The sequence below is a fragment of the Danio rerio genome, chromosome 8 (genome assembly GCF_049306965.1).
Source record: "Danio rerio strain Tuebingen ecotype United States chromosome 8, GRCz12tu, whole genome shotgun sequence".
NCBI classification, from domain to species: Eukaryota; Metazoa; Chordata; class Actinopteri; order Cypriniformes; family Danionidae; genus Danio; species Danio rerio.
Genome location: NC_133183.1, coordinates 27,304,323 through 27,318,929, shown reverse-complemented (window position 1 = coordinate 27,318,929; position 14,607 = coordinate 27,304,323). Strand labels below are relative to the sequence as shown.

Below are 14,607 nucleotides of genomic sequence, written 5' to 3'. Positions count from 1 at the left end.
GCTTGCCAATAAGGTGGAAAACCGTGCCAGCGGTCCATGGCTACACCGACGGCATGTGAATGGGGGAGTCGCTGGGCTCTTTGCTGTGGCACAGGGGCGTAGTAGTAGGAACAATGTGGAAGGTGAAGGGGTACGAATTAGATCAATTGGACATGGCTCTCGTAAATTATTGGCGTAATTCTGCATTCATAAATATGTAGAGTAATATATGCTGTGAAGACTTTTAAAAGTTTGAGTTGGCCAGTTATGGCGTCTTAAAAGGATCGTTAACTCAAACGTGATTCGTTTTGGCTGTTCATGTATGGCCCATATACAAAATAAGATATTTTTCTTTACTATATCGCTAAAAAAAGATTGCGAAGAGAAAAAAAAAATGTACAAGCAAAACAAAAGTTTTTAGTTATTGTCGCATCCAGCATAAGCACAAGTACACCTTGAAGAATATTACAAACATGTCCTGCCTCTCTTTTAAAGCAATAGCGATTGCTGATGTGTGAGTGTGTGCTAACTCATACAGTTGTCTAGGCTCTATGTCGTCATGTGACAGGAAGGTTACTGTTGTGAATGTGCTGCTGAAGAATGTTCATGCTCACAGAGGCTGTGGATTAAAGATACTTTTTTTGCAGATTTATTTAGTTTCATTAGACATAATAGTATGGTCAGGAGCCACCAGTACTTTTTTGACTCTCAAAGTGGCAAGTAGCAAATTAATAGCATTTTATTAACCTCTGGCCCACTGTTATAGAAAGAAAACTTATTAAATTGTATAATGAGGAAATAAAAGTAAAAATGGTAAATTAACACCATATTAATACTTTTGGGTGAACTACTACCCCTTTATATACAGTATGGCAGTCATGGTGTTATAGACTAGAAGTAAAATGCTTCTTATGTCTCCAGTTTAAATACAAAATAGTTTTGTTACTATTTTTGGTTGGATGTTTTTAGAGAGTCTTAAATTGGGCTGAAAAAGCACTGAATGAGCCGGATCATTCTCTTAAAGCAGAGACGCCTAAGTTAGGGCCCGCAGCCAAGTTGGCCCATGGAAACCTTTGATTTGACCCGCCATGACACGCAATTTAATGTAACCTAACATTTGTTTGTTTAAATGTTAAAGCTACAAAAAAAGCTATCTGAAATTAAATGGTGTAAATTACTCAGATTTAGTTTAAAATGTACATATGATGGATAGAGGATAATGCAGAGACTGTATGCAGAGACTTTGGTGTGGGAATCAGTCAAAGGCAGCTTCTGCTTGACTTGTGTATTCAGCATGGAACTCCACTGTGTTATACATGTGATTGTTTATTGTTGTATTGCAATAAGTTATGATTTAAAAAAAGTGATACTTTGTTGGTTAATATGATTTAAAGTAATTATTTCTGTTCATCTTTTAATATTATGAAATGAATTAGGAAATTACTAATAGTAAAAAAAGTTTGGCATATTTATCTTTGGCCCATGGCTATCAATGATATTTTGGATGTTTGGCCCTTCATAAGACAAAGTTTGGGCACCCCTGTCTTAAAGGGATAGGTAAAAATAAAAGTGATGTCCTCATTATTCACCCTCCTCTTGTTCCAAACCTGTTTGTGTATCTTCTGATAAACACAAAGCTGGAAGAATGTTGGAAGCCAGTAGGCTAACCATTGACTTCCATTGTGAGCCTGTTTGATTTTCCTACAAAGTATGACATTTTCTAGTCTTTTTTTCCCAACATTTTCAAAATAAATAAGTTTGTGTTTGACAGAAAAAAAGAAACTCATAAAGGAATAGAACAACTTGTCAATTGACTTGTCATTAGTCAATTGTGAATACATTTTCATTTTTGCATAAACTATTCCTTTAAATGAACTGAAATTTATGGAAAGTGGAAAAGTCTGGTATTGTTCTGCAGTTCTGAGGAAAGTTTTTATATTCATGCTAGCATCATGTTAACAACAACCACACATGTTTTCCGGTCACTTAAGTATTAAAATGAACAAGACCAGGACCCAAAAATTAAGCTTTTGTTGTAAATACCATGATTCCGTTCCAGGATACAGTACTGTAAATGCAGTTAAGATGCGTATGTCCCCAAATGAAGCGACAGAAATGCTCCTGACCAAGACTGCTTGGCCAGAGACACATGCATTCTGAAGTACTTTTGTTACCAGTTTTTTAAAGTCTCAATTCTTTTTACTAGGGACCAGATAATGCAGTTTGTGAACAACTGTTCTCATTACCATGAAAAGACATTTGATTTGATTTTGCATTGAGCTGTATTGTATTTATTCCTATGTTGGCTTCCCTGTCCCTAAATATTCTTAATTCTGTAGTCACTTGAAGGCAGTCCAAAGCATTATAATGGGAATGGCAGAGGAACAGAATAAAGTCCTTTGAATCAACTGTTATTCTTGAGACATGGTGGATGTTGTGTAACCATTAATAATTATAAAAACGGTGTAAATGTCATACATGTGTCCAGTCTAAGTGAATTTACCAGTCTACAAGTTAATTTTGATGTCTTACATGTTAAGATATTACCCAGCAGACACATGACGTCAACATTACATCAGATTGACGTTGTACCCCAACGTCATGGGATGTTGCATTTTGTTGAAAATTGAACGTCAGACCCTAACATCAGGCTGTTGAATTTTGGTTGCTTTCCAATGCGATCTAAAAACAACAGCATATCAACATCTAATGATGTTACAGCTTGACATTGTGTGGACATTACCAAAATGACGTCTATCAGATGTTGGATTTTGCTTCCATACCTGATGAATAAATGTCAGTATTTGACATCAACATGATGTTGGTTTAATGTGTTGGCTCAACGTTGGATTTTGGTCACAACACGACCTAAAATCAACCAAATATAGATGTCGTTTCACAGCATTTTTGGTCGTTAAGATAACATTGTTCTTAGATGCTGGCAACCTAAATCTAACCTAACAATAAAATCTTGTGACGTTGTGTGTCTGCTGGGCAGTCATACACCATGTCTTTCCATTGTCCAACTAAGGTTTGTGTAAATCAGGAATCCACAAACAAAACCCTTTGCGAGTGGTTTCAAATTGAATTAGAAAAGCATTCCAAAAGGCAAATTCCTCTTTGTTTTTAGCTGGAGAAATGTGAATGGTGGTGTGATAGAATTGCACAGCAAGGCATTGCTTCACTTCTTCTGTAACCTTTTAGAAACACTCAGAGCATCTGGAGTGCTCCATTACCTTAAATCTCATCCGTCCGTCTTGTATGAAGCCTGTAAACCAATCTGTCATAATGCAGCATCATAACCACTAGCCTGTATCATAGATGCTGTCTAATCTTCTGAGTGGCTGCACAGTAAATGTCTGTGTCGGCTCTGCCGGTCATGCAAGCATTGAAGACTCTCAATTCGGTCGGAGATGTGAATGTCAGTCTTAAAGATATATTATTTATGCAGCCACCACCCTTATTTTACTCCGTCTAGAGCTCACACACACACACATTGAGTGGAGTGCAGTGTGCTGACTTTGGCCTCTTACTCTAAGTGTTTTTTTCCTCTCTCTTTCACAAGCATTAAATGCAGAGATAGCACTTTGCATGCTGTACAGACTCAGCTAAGCCTTTATTTCCCAGGCTTAAGGAAAGGGGTACAAGGAGATACTTAGGAGTGGTGAACTTTGCTGTCTTTGATATATGAGTCTGAGTATGCAACTATAATTAATTTTGCTGATGATAGTCAAGCTAGCTTACGCAATGAGAAGGTTCAAGTCTATTTGAAATCGAAATCAACAATGTTTATTTTGTGATCGCAAATTATTATTCTTTAGGTGAGTGATTAATCTGTGCATTGAAAAATATGTTTGTTTTGGTAATGTTCATTCATAATTTGACCATTTGCGTAATTGGATTGGTGGTCCTTCTCTATAAACGTCAGTTTAACAGCTTGAGCCACAATATTCTTAACCATGCCCCCTGCTATAGGGCTGCACAACATTGGAAAAATCTGACATTGCAATATTTAGTTTTTCTGCGATATACAGTTAGGTCCATAAATATTTGGACATCGACACAATTCAAACATTTTTGGCTCTATACACCAACACATATGGACACATATTATACACATATAACACAATGGATTAGAAATAAAAGGAACAAGATGTGCCTTAACTGCAGACTCTCAGCTTTAAAGCTTTAAAAAAGTATTTACATGCAAATCAGATGAACACTGTAGGAATTACAACAGATTGCATTTGTGCAAAAATTAATTGTACAGTAAAGTAAAAGTAATTGGACAGAATGATAATCATAAATTAAGCATTCACTTTTTAATACTTGGTTGCAAATCCTTTGCAGTCAATAACAGCCTGAATACAGCATGTTCTTGGAACATTTTTTCTTCGATTTTGCCGTCATCAAGTAAAATCTATGCTCAATTTGATTCAGGTCAGATGATTGACTTGGCCATTGCATAACACTCCACTTCTTTCCCTTCAAAAACTCTTTGGTTGCTTTTGCAGTGTGCTTTGGGTCATTTTTCATCTGCACTGTGAAGTACCGTCCAATGAATTCTGAAGCATTTGGCTTAATATGAGCAGAAAATATTGCCTGAAACACTTCAGAATTCATCCTGCTGCTTTTGACAGCAGTCACATCATCAATAAATCCAAGAGAACCAGTTCCATTGTCGGCCATGTAAGGCTATGTCACTACTGCCACCATGCTTCACTGCTTAAGATCATAAGCAATTCCTTTCCTTCTCCATACAATTTTTTGTTGTTTCAGAACTGTGAAGGCTTTTTTAGAACTCGAATCTGGCCTTCCTGTTTTTGAGGCTCACCAATGTATTACATCTTGTGGTGAACCCTTTGTATTCACTGAAGTCTTTTCTTGATTGTTGACTTCGACACACATACACCTACCTCCTGGTGAGTATTCTTGATCTGGCCAACTGTTGTGAAGGGTGTTTTTTTTCATCAGGGAAAGAATTATTATTTTATCTTAACCAGAGTCTTTCTCCCTGATCTTTTGGGTCTTTTGGTGTTGCTGATCTCACTCTTGCGTTCCTTCTTTTTAAGAATGTTCCAACCAATTGTTTTGGCCATGCCTAATATTTTTTGCTATCTCTCTGGTGTTTTTTTTTTAGCCTTATGATAACTTGCTTGACTGATAGTGACAGCTCTTTGGATCTCATCTTGAGAGTTGACAGTAACAGATTGAATTGAATTGTTCCCTGAAATGTTTTTTGTTTAGTTTTTTTTTTTTTTTTACTGTATCAAACAAATAAAGTCTGGAGAGATCAATACAAGAAAGATACATTTAAAAAAATTCTTCCAACTCCAAATATTCAACAATATATTCTTATAGATTCAATATAGAAGATATTTGGGAAATTATCCGCGATGTGCGATATCCTTCTTATGAGGAAATGTAACTATTTTACATTTCGTCAGTTTAGGGGCTTACACTTTGGTCACACTGCACTTTTCTTCCCATAGACTTTCATTTATACGCACGCGAATGCATTAGACCGGAAACGCAAGGTCATGCGGCAAGTTTCGCAGTTCGCTGCGTTGAAAAGTTTAAGCTTGGTAAACACTGACCAACGAAATCGCATCATATGATTGCATGAGACCAATCGGGGATCAAAACATGACCTTTCTGGACGAAATTTAAAACATGGACTAATCGCTTTTTTTAAATGTCTGATCATCCTGCCCTTTTTCGCACGGCTGTACTACAGAATTTTGCAAGCTCAAACTCTAGTGTGACTGCGGCATAATTGGTCTAAAAAAGGAGGCGTGGCACCTAACCCCACCTCTAAACCCAACCATCATTGAGGGATAACCAAATCGTACTAAATTGTACAAATGAATCATACGAATTCATATGAATTAGCCACTAAATTAAAAAGTTACGAATTGTCGTGAGATTTTGTTGGAGAAACTCTGCCCTGTTCACCATTAAATGTCAACTAATAACAAATCCTAGCGTGTTCTTGCTTAAGTCCAGGGAGTCTGGGTTTGGGGGAATTATGCTAGTGGGCTGAATGAGTTTAATCGATTACTCTATTACCTTATTCACTGCTGACTCAAAGAATTTGTCCTTGCTGTCTCTCTTCTTGACAGGCCTGTACAGTCTTCCCTTCTCACAATCTCCAGATTAGTTTGTGGCCGTTGCCAGCATCAAGAGCAATGGCCAGTCTGACAAAGATAAAAAGGCTTAATGATTTGTTTTAAAGTTTATGTGTGGTCTCAGTTTCAGCAGTATCACAAATAGTAAATTGTCGTAAAGCTGTATTTTAGCAGAGATCCTTCCAGAATCATCAAGTGTGTATTTGATCCTCTGTGGTCAGTTTGGCCCTTGTGTAAATCAAATAGTTCTGGCAGCATTTACAGAGCCCCCATATGAAAGCAGTATGTAGATCTTTGACTTTTGTAAATACAAACACAGCAGTAGATTATTAGCATCAGTGAGGTGAAAATACAGTCATTACTGTTGGCTTGAGAGTGCCTTGGCTGAATGTTTAAAGGATTTAAACTTGACGTGAAGTGAAAATAAAGATTTTGCACATTTCTAGCATGTTTTAACACATTACTAGTTTATTTGTTTGTCTTGTATGATTTAATGTGTTTCTAGCAAGCTTTAGTACAAGGTTATACTGTTTAACTAGCTAGAATCAGCTAATTTTAGGACTGTGCAAACATTTCTTAGCTTTCTGCCTGCACAATTCTAGCATGTGACTAACATGTTTAAGCACATGGTTAGCATGTTGTAATTCTAACATTACTACTAGTTGATTGTGTTATAGCATGAATTAGCATGTTGCTAGTATGTTTCTAACTTGTATTAGGACAAGGCTATAATGTTTTAACTTGTTGCTAGCATTAATTAGCATTGAAGACTCGATTTGGTTTGACTAATTAACTGCTAACATTTCCTTATTTGTTGCTAGCACTATTATAGCATGTTTTATTTCATTGCTGGTTACTTGATTTTGTTACCAGCTTGAATTAACATTTTACTAGCATGTTTTTAATATGCTCTAGCACAAGCTAATAATGTTTTAATTTGTTGCTAGCATTTATTAACTTATTAAGAATCTGTGCTACCATTTCCTAACATGTTGCTACTGCAGCACAATTCTAACATGTTTTAACATATTGCTAGTTTTATTGTTACCAGCATGAATTAACATGTTTCTAGCATGTTTCTAACATGCAACTTGTTTCTAGCATTATTTAACTTATTTGAAGACTGTACTAAGATTTCTTAATTTGCTGTTTGCACAATTCTTGCATGACTAACATAATTTAGCACATTGTTAGCACACTGTTAGCCCAATTCTACCATGTTTCAGCTCATCGCTAGTTACTTGATTTTGTTACTAGCAGTAATTAACATGTTGCTAGCATGTTTCTAACTTGTTTTAGCTCAAGGCTACAATGTTTTAATTTGTCCCTAGCATTAATTAACCTACTGGAAAACTTAATTCTAGCATGATTTATCTTATTTGAAGACTGTACTACCATTTCTTAATTTGCTGTTAGCACAATTCTTGCATGACTAACATCATTTAGCACATTGTTGTTAGCACAATTCTTGCATGTTTTAACAGAGTTACTAGTTGATTTTGTTACAAGCATAAATTAACTTGTTGCTAGCATGTTTCTAACTTGTATTAGCTCAAGGCTATAATGCTTTAATTTGTAGCTATCATATTCTAGCATATAACTAATGTGTTGTAGAGTGCCTACAGTTTTATAGCATGTTTAGCACATGGCACATCATATTTTAACATTTGTAGCATTGGCCTGAAAAGCTAACTCTGGCACGTTAAACATTGTTTAACACATGACTAGCATATAGTGAGATTTACATGTTGTTTGTAGCAGGTCACATTTATAATTTAACATGCTTTAGCACATTGCTAACACGTTTCAATCTTTTTTTTTTTTTTTTGGTTCCTAGCAATTTTATTTGAAATATCATTTCAAATTAAGTCAAACTTCAGCTCAGTATTCTCAATAGTGTGCTGCACACACTTTAAATGAATAAAATACAACTTATATTAACAGAATATATATATATATATATATATATATATATATATATATATATATATATATATATATATATATATATATATATATATATATATATATAATTAAATGCACATTTACATAGCTAATTACAATGTGACAGGATTTATAGTTACTTTTCAATATCTTGATAATCGATTATGGTTTTAATGATAATGAAATTTGAAATGGTAATACTAATAGTCAGAGGATTTACCATGGTAGCACTTGTTTGTGGTCATAACTATAGGGCCACATGAAATCTGCATGCTCAGAGTTCCGCAGATTTTCTGCAGATTTTTAGCCCATCATTAATTCTGTTTATTTACTTAAGTAAATGTGTAATACTATATTTTTTCAGTTTTTAAATTAAATACAGTAATGTTGTTGACTAATATGAAAATGTTCATCTAATTTATGTACAATGCAGTTTCTTCAGTAATATTTTCTGTCTTTAAGTAAACATATGAGAGACTTGCTTTGTTTGCCCAATAAAGTAAATCTAATTGGATTTGCATTTTAAACATTAAATACAAGTTATTATTTAATATATAATTTTTTTTTTATTTCACATATTAAGGTTTTAGTTATGATACTCCCAAAATAATTCCGCAGAAATCTGCAGATTTTTACCAAAATTCCTGCAGAAATAGCAAAATACGTCTGCAGATTCCATCTCGCCCTAGTCATAACTTATAAAATTATGTTCAAAAATGATTTATCCAGTATCATTTTATTTATATCAATATGATTCTGGCATAAGTTCATTATGAAATGTGCCCTTGTAAAATCCATCCTTCTGAGAGCAGGGGATTTCTCATAATCTGACTCTAGTTCCAAGAAGCCACGTCAGGTGTCTAATGTCATTCTTCTGTACAGCTCAGCATTTTTTTGTCCATGCTTAATGAGTGAAGATTAGATTTCCTGTGAGGACTCTCTTTTGAGCTGATTTACTTAACATCGACATTCCAATCCTCTATTTCCCACCTTTATTGAAGCAGCGTTCATTTGTTCACCTTGTTCCCTTAAGGGCCAGTCTGTGTGACTGATCTCCTTCTGTTAGATTGTTCCAAATTAGCTGATTAATTTCTGTTATGACATTTAATACTGATAGCAGAGGGAAGAAGCCTGGTGGAGAGGATGTCAGTTAGGGCTGACGCTTCTAGAATCAATTCTTCTAGAGACAGCATTGCCAGCAATTCTTCATAATCTTCTCTGAAGTCAATTGTATTTTGAAATTAAAGAGCGTATACTGTACGGTACCATCACACAGGTACAGCTTCTTTCTTGTTTTCCATTTGCATATTGATGAGGTCTGGACTCATGCCTAATTTATTTCTCCCACTGGGGTTCAGTCCAAAAAGGCAGATTCCCAGTAAGTCGAGGTCAGAGACTATAATATCTATCTTGTAAGAAAAAAATCACCACTACAGTGTAAGAAGTGTTGAAATGTTTTGTGTCAAGGTTGATTTTTAGAGTGACCCAAAATATGATCCGTGAATACAACAACGAACAAAAATCAAAAGTGGTTTGTTCTCTAAGATTTTGTAAAGTTTGATTGCGGTTTTTAGGTCGCCCTTTTTGTTGTTACAATTAACAAATCGTTATCTAAGACTTTTATTTTAATAAACTACTAACTATTTGCTTATTACTAGTTAGTAAGGTAGTAGTAGGCATTGGGTAGGATTAAGGGTGAAGAAAAAGATCATACTTTTTACAGCACAAATAAGCAGCCGATGTCTTAATAATTGGCAGGTAATAAGCGAGTAATTAGTACTGCATTAGTAGTGAGTGTGTGACCATCTAGCCTGCAGTATAATTGCAGTAAAACCCTTGAAACAATGATGCTGGTTAAGAGTTTAAATGATCTTTTAGTAATCTGTCTAATATGTTAATTTGGTGCTCCAGAAGCATTTGTTCTTATGATCAGTATTAAAACAGTTGTACTGGTTAATACAGTTTTATGCTGTATAAAATTTGAGCACCCCTCTGTGGCTGCATAATTATGTACTCTTTCTTTAAAAGAGAATATCACAGTGAAATGCCATTGACTTTCTAGAGAAAGCTATATAATGGCATGTTTTTCAGACAGAAATATGCACTATAGCAGTATTGAAATGTGTGAAATTAAGTTGAAACTGAAAAATAGGCAATGCAAAAGTTTTTCTCTTTTGTCTCTCTTTTGTGTGGATTTCAAAACCTGTAGTCACTTAATGCTGATTGATTACAACACAAAACTGATTTGAGTGACTCAATGAACCTTAACAATCCTAACACAAGTGCAAGCAATCATGCAAAGGGATATTAAAGATAGCTGATTGCTAGTAGTGGAAATACTATGTTCTCCCAGTGTTTGTGTAAGTTTTGTACAAGATTCCCCCACAGTCCAAAGACATGCAGTATATTGTAGGTTAACTGGACAAACTAAACTGGCCATAGTGTGTGAATGCGAGAGTGTCTTTGTATTTCCCAATGTTAAGTTGTAATCTCTGTGCTGCATTGTGGTTGGAGGGGCATCAAAGTGAGTCAAAAGTAATCTAAATGTAATCTAAGAAGTACATTCAATTTCATTAGTAATTACATTACCGAAAATAAATGTATTTCTTAGATTATATTTAGACGTCTTTGTTATTTTAACTAATTTTTTTGTTAATTTGTAATTAGTAACTACAATGCTACCATCTAGAATTCTACATTCTTGTGAGAATTTCACCAAGCACAGATAACAAAGGTTTACTTTTTCAAGTCAGAAAATGTCATTTAAATGAGTAACAAATTAGATCAAGTAAATTCGCTGTAGTGTAAGGCAAGGCAAGTTTATTTATATAGCACATTTCATACATAGTGGCAATTCAAAGTGCTTTACGTAAACAGGAATAAAAGAGACAATTATAAATAAAATAGAAGTAAATAATATAAAAACAGATGAAAACACCGTAAAGATATAAAGTTTATAGTCACATTTTACTCTGGGACTTCATGGGGATCATCATCACCCCCCCCCCCCTCTCTCTCTCTCTGTGGACTATTTCGGTATCTATTAATCTATTAGATTTTTCTCCTAAAATCAAAAAGTTAAGCTTTACAGCTCTAATAACATGCCCCCCAATTTCAATTTCTTTCTGGAAGTAAATGGCATGGTTCCTGGTTTCTACCCCCACCCGGGAGTAGATTGCTTTAGCTAGCCAAACGTAATGAAAGGTCTTGATATGAGCCAGACACAAGAGACTTAGGCCCTACTTACACTATGCTATCCGAACTGTGGATAGCCACAGAACCCAGGCCCGTTTCCTGGATCATTTGAGAAGTGCGAGTGCTCTGAATTGGGCTCAGGCCTGAGCGCCGTTTACTTGGGCTTTGGCGCGGTATGCTTGTGTGTGATTGCAAAACCACTTAAGCGCAAAACTGAAAGCAAGATGTGACTTTTAAGGGACTGTTTCATATGGATTTATTAATCATTCTTACTGTTCAATGAACGCAAACTGTCGTAGATTATTAAAGACGCAAACTCCTCCCTGCATGACAGGTGCACATTCAGCAAACCTCCTAATTCCTATAATCACTTGGACTTTAAGATTGTTTATGAGCGTCAAAAGTGGCGGATCTGTTCAGCGAAATATTTGACTGTGTGTCACCGCATCCCAAACGACTACTAGAGAAGTCTCCACTGTGCTGAGTGAAAGTGCTTACTGAACAGCAAGTGTGCTTTGGCCCAGTTCAAGGCAACTGTACATAGTGTGAGTACACCCTTAAACCCCCATCACCCCCACCCCCCAGTGCTCATTCAGTAATAGCACAGCTAAACAGATGTGTTTTCAGTCTTGATTTGAATGTTGGAGCACATCTGATCATTTCTAGAAGCGGCAGGGGGTGTAGTAGCTGAAGGCAGATTCACCCTGCTTTGACTGAACCCTTGTAATTTCTAGTTTATATGACCCTAAAGATCTAAGTGATCTGTTAGGTTTGTATTCAGTGAGCATATCTGTAATGTATTGTGGTCCTAGGCTGTTTAGTGATTTACAGACAAGTAATAATACTTTAAAATCTAGTGTACGAGTGTGTGTTTGTGTGAATGAGAGAGTGTATGGGTGTTTCCCAGGGTGTTAATGAGTTCTGCTACATAAAAGATATGCCAAACTAGTTGATGGTGCATTCTGCTGTGGCACCCTCTGATAAATCAGGGACTAACTGAAGGTCAGTTAAGTGAGTGAATGAGTATAATCACCCCCTCACAATCACCCTGAGTAAAATTGACTATCATAAGCATCTTTTTAATATATGGTCACAATTTTTCAGAATCTGCAGTGCTACAATATCTATATTTTAGATCCAAAAACCTGAAAATCAATCTTTAGACACTGCATATGATGAGTGCTCATAAATGAGCTTCTGCAGGGCATAGCAGAAACAGAGTTTGAGAAAGTGCATTGTGGTGTTTTTATTAATTTAATGCTATTTGATATTTTGAGAAAACTTTGTCACCTCCGCCATCCCTGATATCTTCTTCAGGTGCATCTGGATGTGTTTATTTTTATAAAAGACATTGCACCAGCTGTTGGATTTTTTTAACCAAGACTTTTATTGATTGTGTGATGGTGAGACATTCCCTGACATTTAACTTTATCACATCCCACAAGTCACAATTTGTTGCCTTTATTATAATGTGAATCAGGACAAAACCACTGCAGTCAATTGTTTTCCAGGTCTCCAGGTACCTCCGGACGTCACATGCGAGTATTGTCTATTTCAGGCTCCCTCTAAAATTTGATGTCAGGGTTTTTATCTATCATGATTTTTTTTCTTCTCTGTCACTGTACATGGGTGTGAGGCCTGGAGAGACTTTATGCTAATGAGACTTTCAGCTATTTTAGTCTCATTTCTCTTCACTCTCCTTCTGCCTCTCTCTTCAGGGATTTATCTCTTGAGTTTAACTATGAAGAGTCAGGAATTCTCTGAGGATTCTTGCCTTCCTCAAGCCACTATTTTTCACCATAGATCACGAAGCCAACAATAAGCCCAAGAGGCCCAATTCCAATTAAGTGTCTAAACTCAGTGTCCTTTATGAATATGCATTGACTGCTCTGTCCAAAACAAATTACCGTCAACTAATTACTTCAAATGCTGAAACAAATCAGTTGGAGCTTATTCAGGAGTGAAAGAAATACATATGTGAAATAAATGTGAAGGAAATAATTTTTATTTACACATCTTTTGTCTTGCAGGTTTGTGCTGGTGTTTTCCTGCCTGGTTCTGTCTGTGTTCGCAACAATCAAAGAGTACAAGAAGAGCTCCGAGAGCGCCTTGTACATCCTGGTTCGTATCTGATCCTTATTTTACATGGAAGATTCATGATGATGTTCTCAGGCTTTTCTATCAGTCACTTTAGATGACAGGGTGTGCATAGATTGAAGATGCTGTAGATCATAGTAGATCCTCTTTCACGTTCAAACTGAACGTGACTTGTGGGATATTGATGTGGATTGCAGTGAACATGACACTTTATAGATCTGTTTGGGTTGGTGTAAAATGAGTCATTAAGTCTTGATATAGTACTCTTTTAAGATCAAAAACACAACTTTTACATTGCTGTTTGTATTTGAAACAAAAGTTTTTTTCACCATGAAAATTCTATTGAACTGTATTATATTTAGTACTGAAAAGTCATTAAATTAGTTACACCTTGCTAGTACAAGCTCGGACCAACTTTTAAACGAAGAACAAGTTTAGGGGTGGTCCAGATTCTGTTTTCAAGGTTCGGTTATGTTATTAAGATGCAAAGCATTATCGCTCATGCTTCATTTGTAAAAAATCATTTTATTTTTTCACATATCTTACATTATTATTTGATTATATACTGCTACATGAAAACGTATTTCCTAGTTCCTCTGAAAGGCCCATCCTCAAGAGGCTCTGATTGGTCAGCTAACATTATGTGCTGTGATTTGTGGATCGGCTTCACATCATCAGGAAAAACGTGAGTTTGTGAGTTCGTTATTCGAGATGTCAAATGCAGGGAAAGCGGCTGCATAGAGAGACACTGCAGCGCTGGTGAAGATTGTGGCCGTTTACAGTGGTTTGATGGATAAATAGTAATTTGTTTACATCCTTGTTTACGTCCTTGCTACAACACACTGTTAACGCTAGAAACTGTTCATGTAATAGATAAATTTGAACAAATAAAAGTACTTACAGGTTGTAGCTCACAATCCACAGCTTCTTCTATTATGGTTGGAGGTGTTTTAACTGAATACAGCACTGAACTGGGAGAGATTCTGAAAGTTCCTTTGTTAAGTGCTAGCTATATATATATTTTGTAATTCTCTGGAACATAATTAAAATTAAATTGTAAGCACTTCTCTCTTTGTGTTCTGTCCTTTGGAAGCCCAAATACAGAAACAGAAGAAGCTCTGTGGAAATAGCAGCGTTTGGATTTTAGCTTTCTCTGCTGTAACATTATAGCGGTTTTGGCCATGCAAATTTGCTGTGTGTAGTGTAAGCGCATGAAGTGTTTGTGATCTCATTAGCCCAGATGTATTTTTTTGTAGTTCCCAAA

The 14,607-nt window shown here is 35.8% G+C and overlaps 1 protein-coding gene across 15 annotated transcripts in view; it reads left to right on the top strand.

Annotated features, from left to right (window-relative positions):
- Positions 1-14,607, top strand: part of kcnq2a (potassium voltage-gated channel, KQT-like subfamily, member 2a) — a 55,451-nt gene that overhangs the window by 787 nt on the left and 40,057 nt on the right. For all 15 annotated transcript variants that reach the window (XM_073909021.1, XM_073909019.1, XM_073909020.1 and 12 more), the window contains 1 exon segment: positions 13,277-13,367. In XM_073909021.1, the coding sequence (XP_073765122.1) occupies positions 13,277-13,367 (91 nt within the window).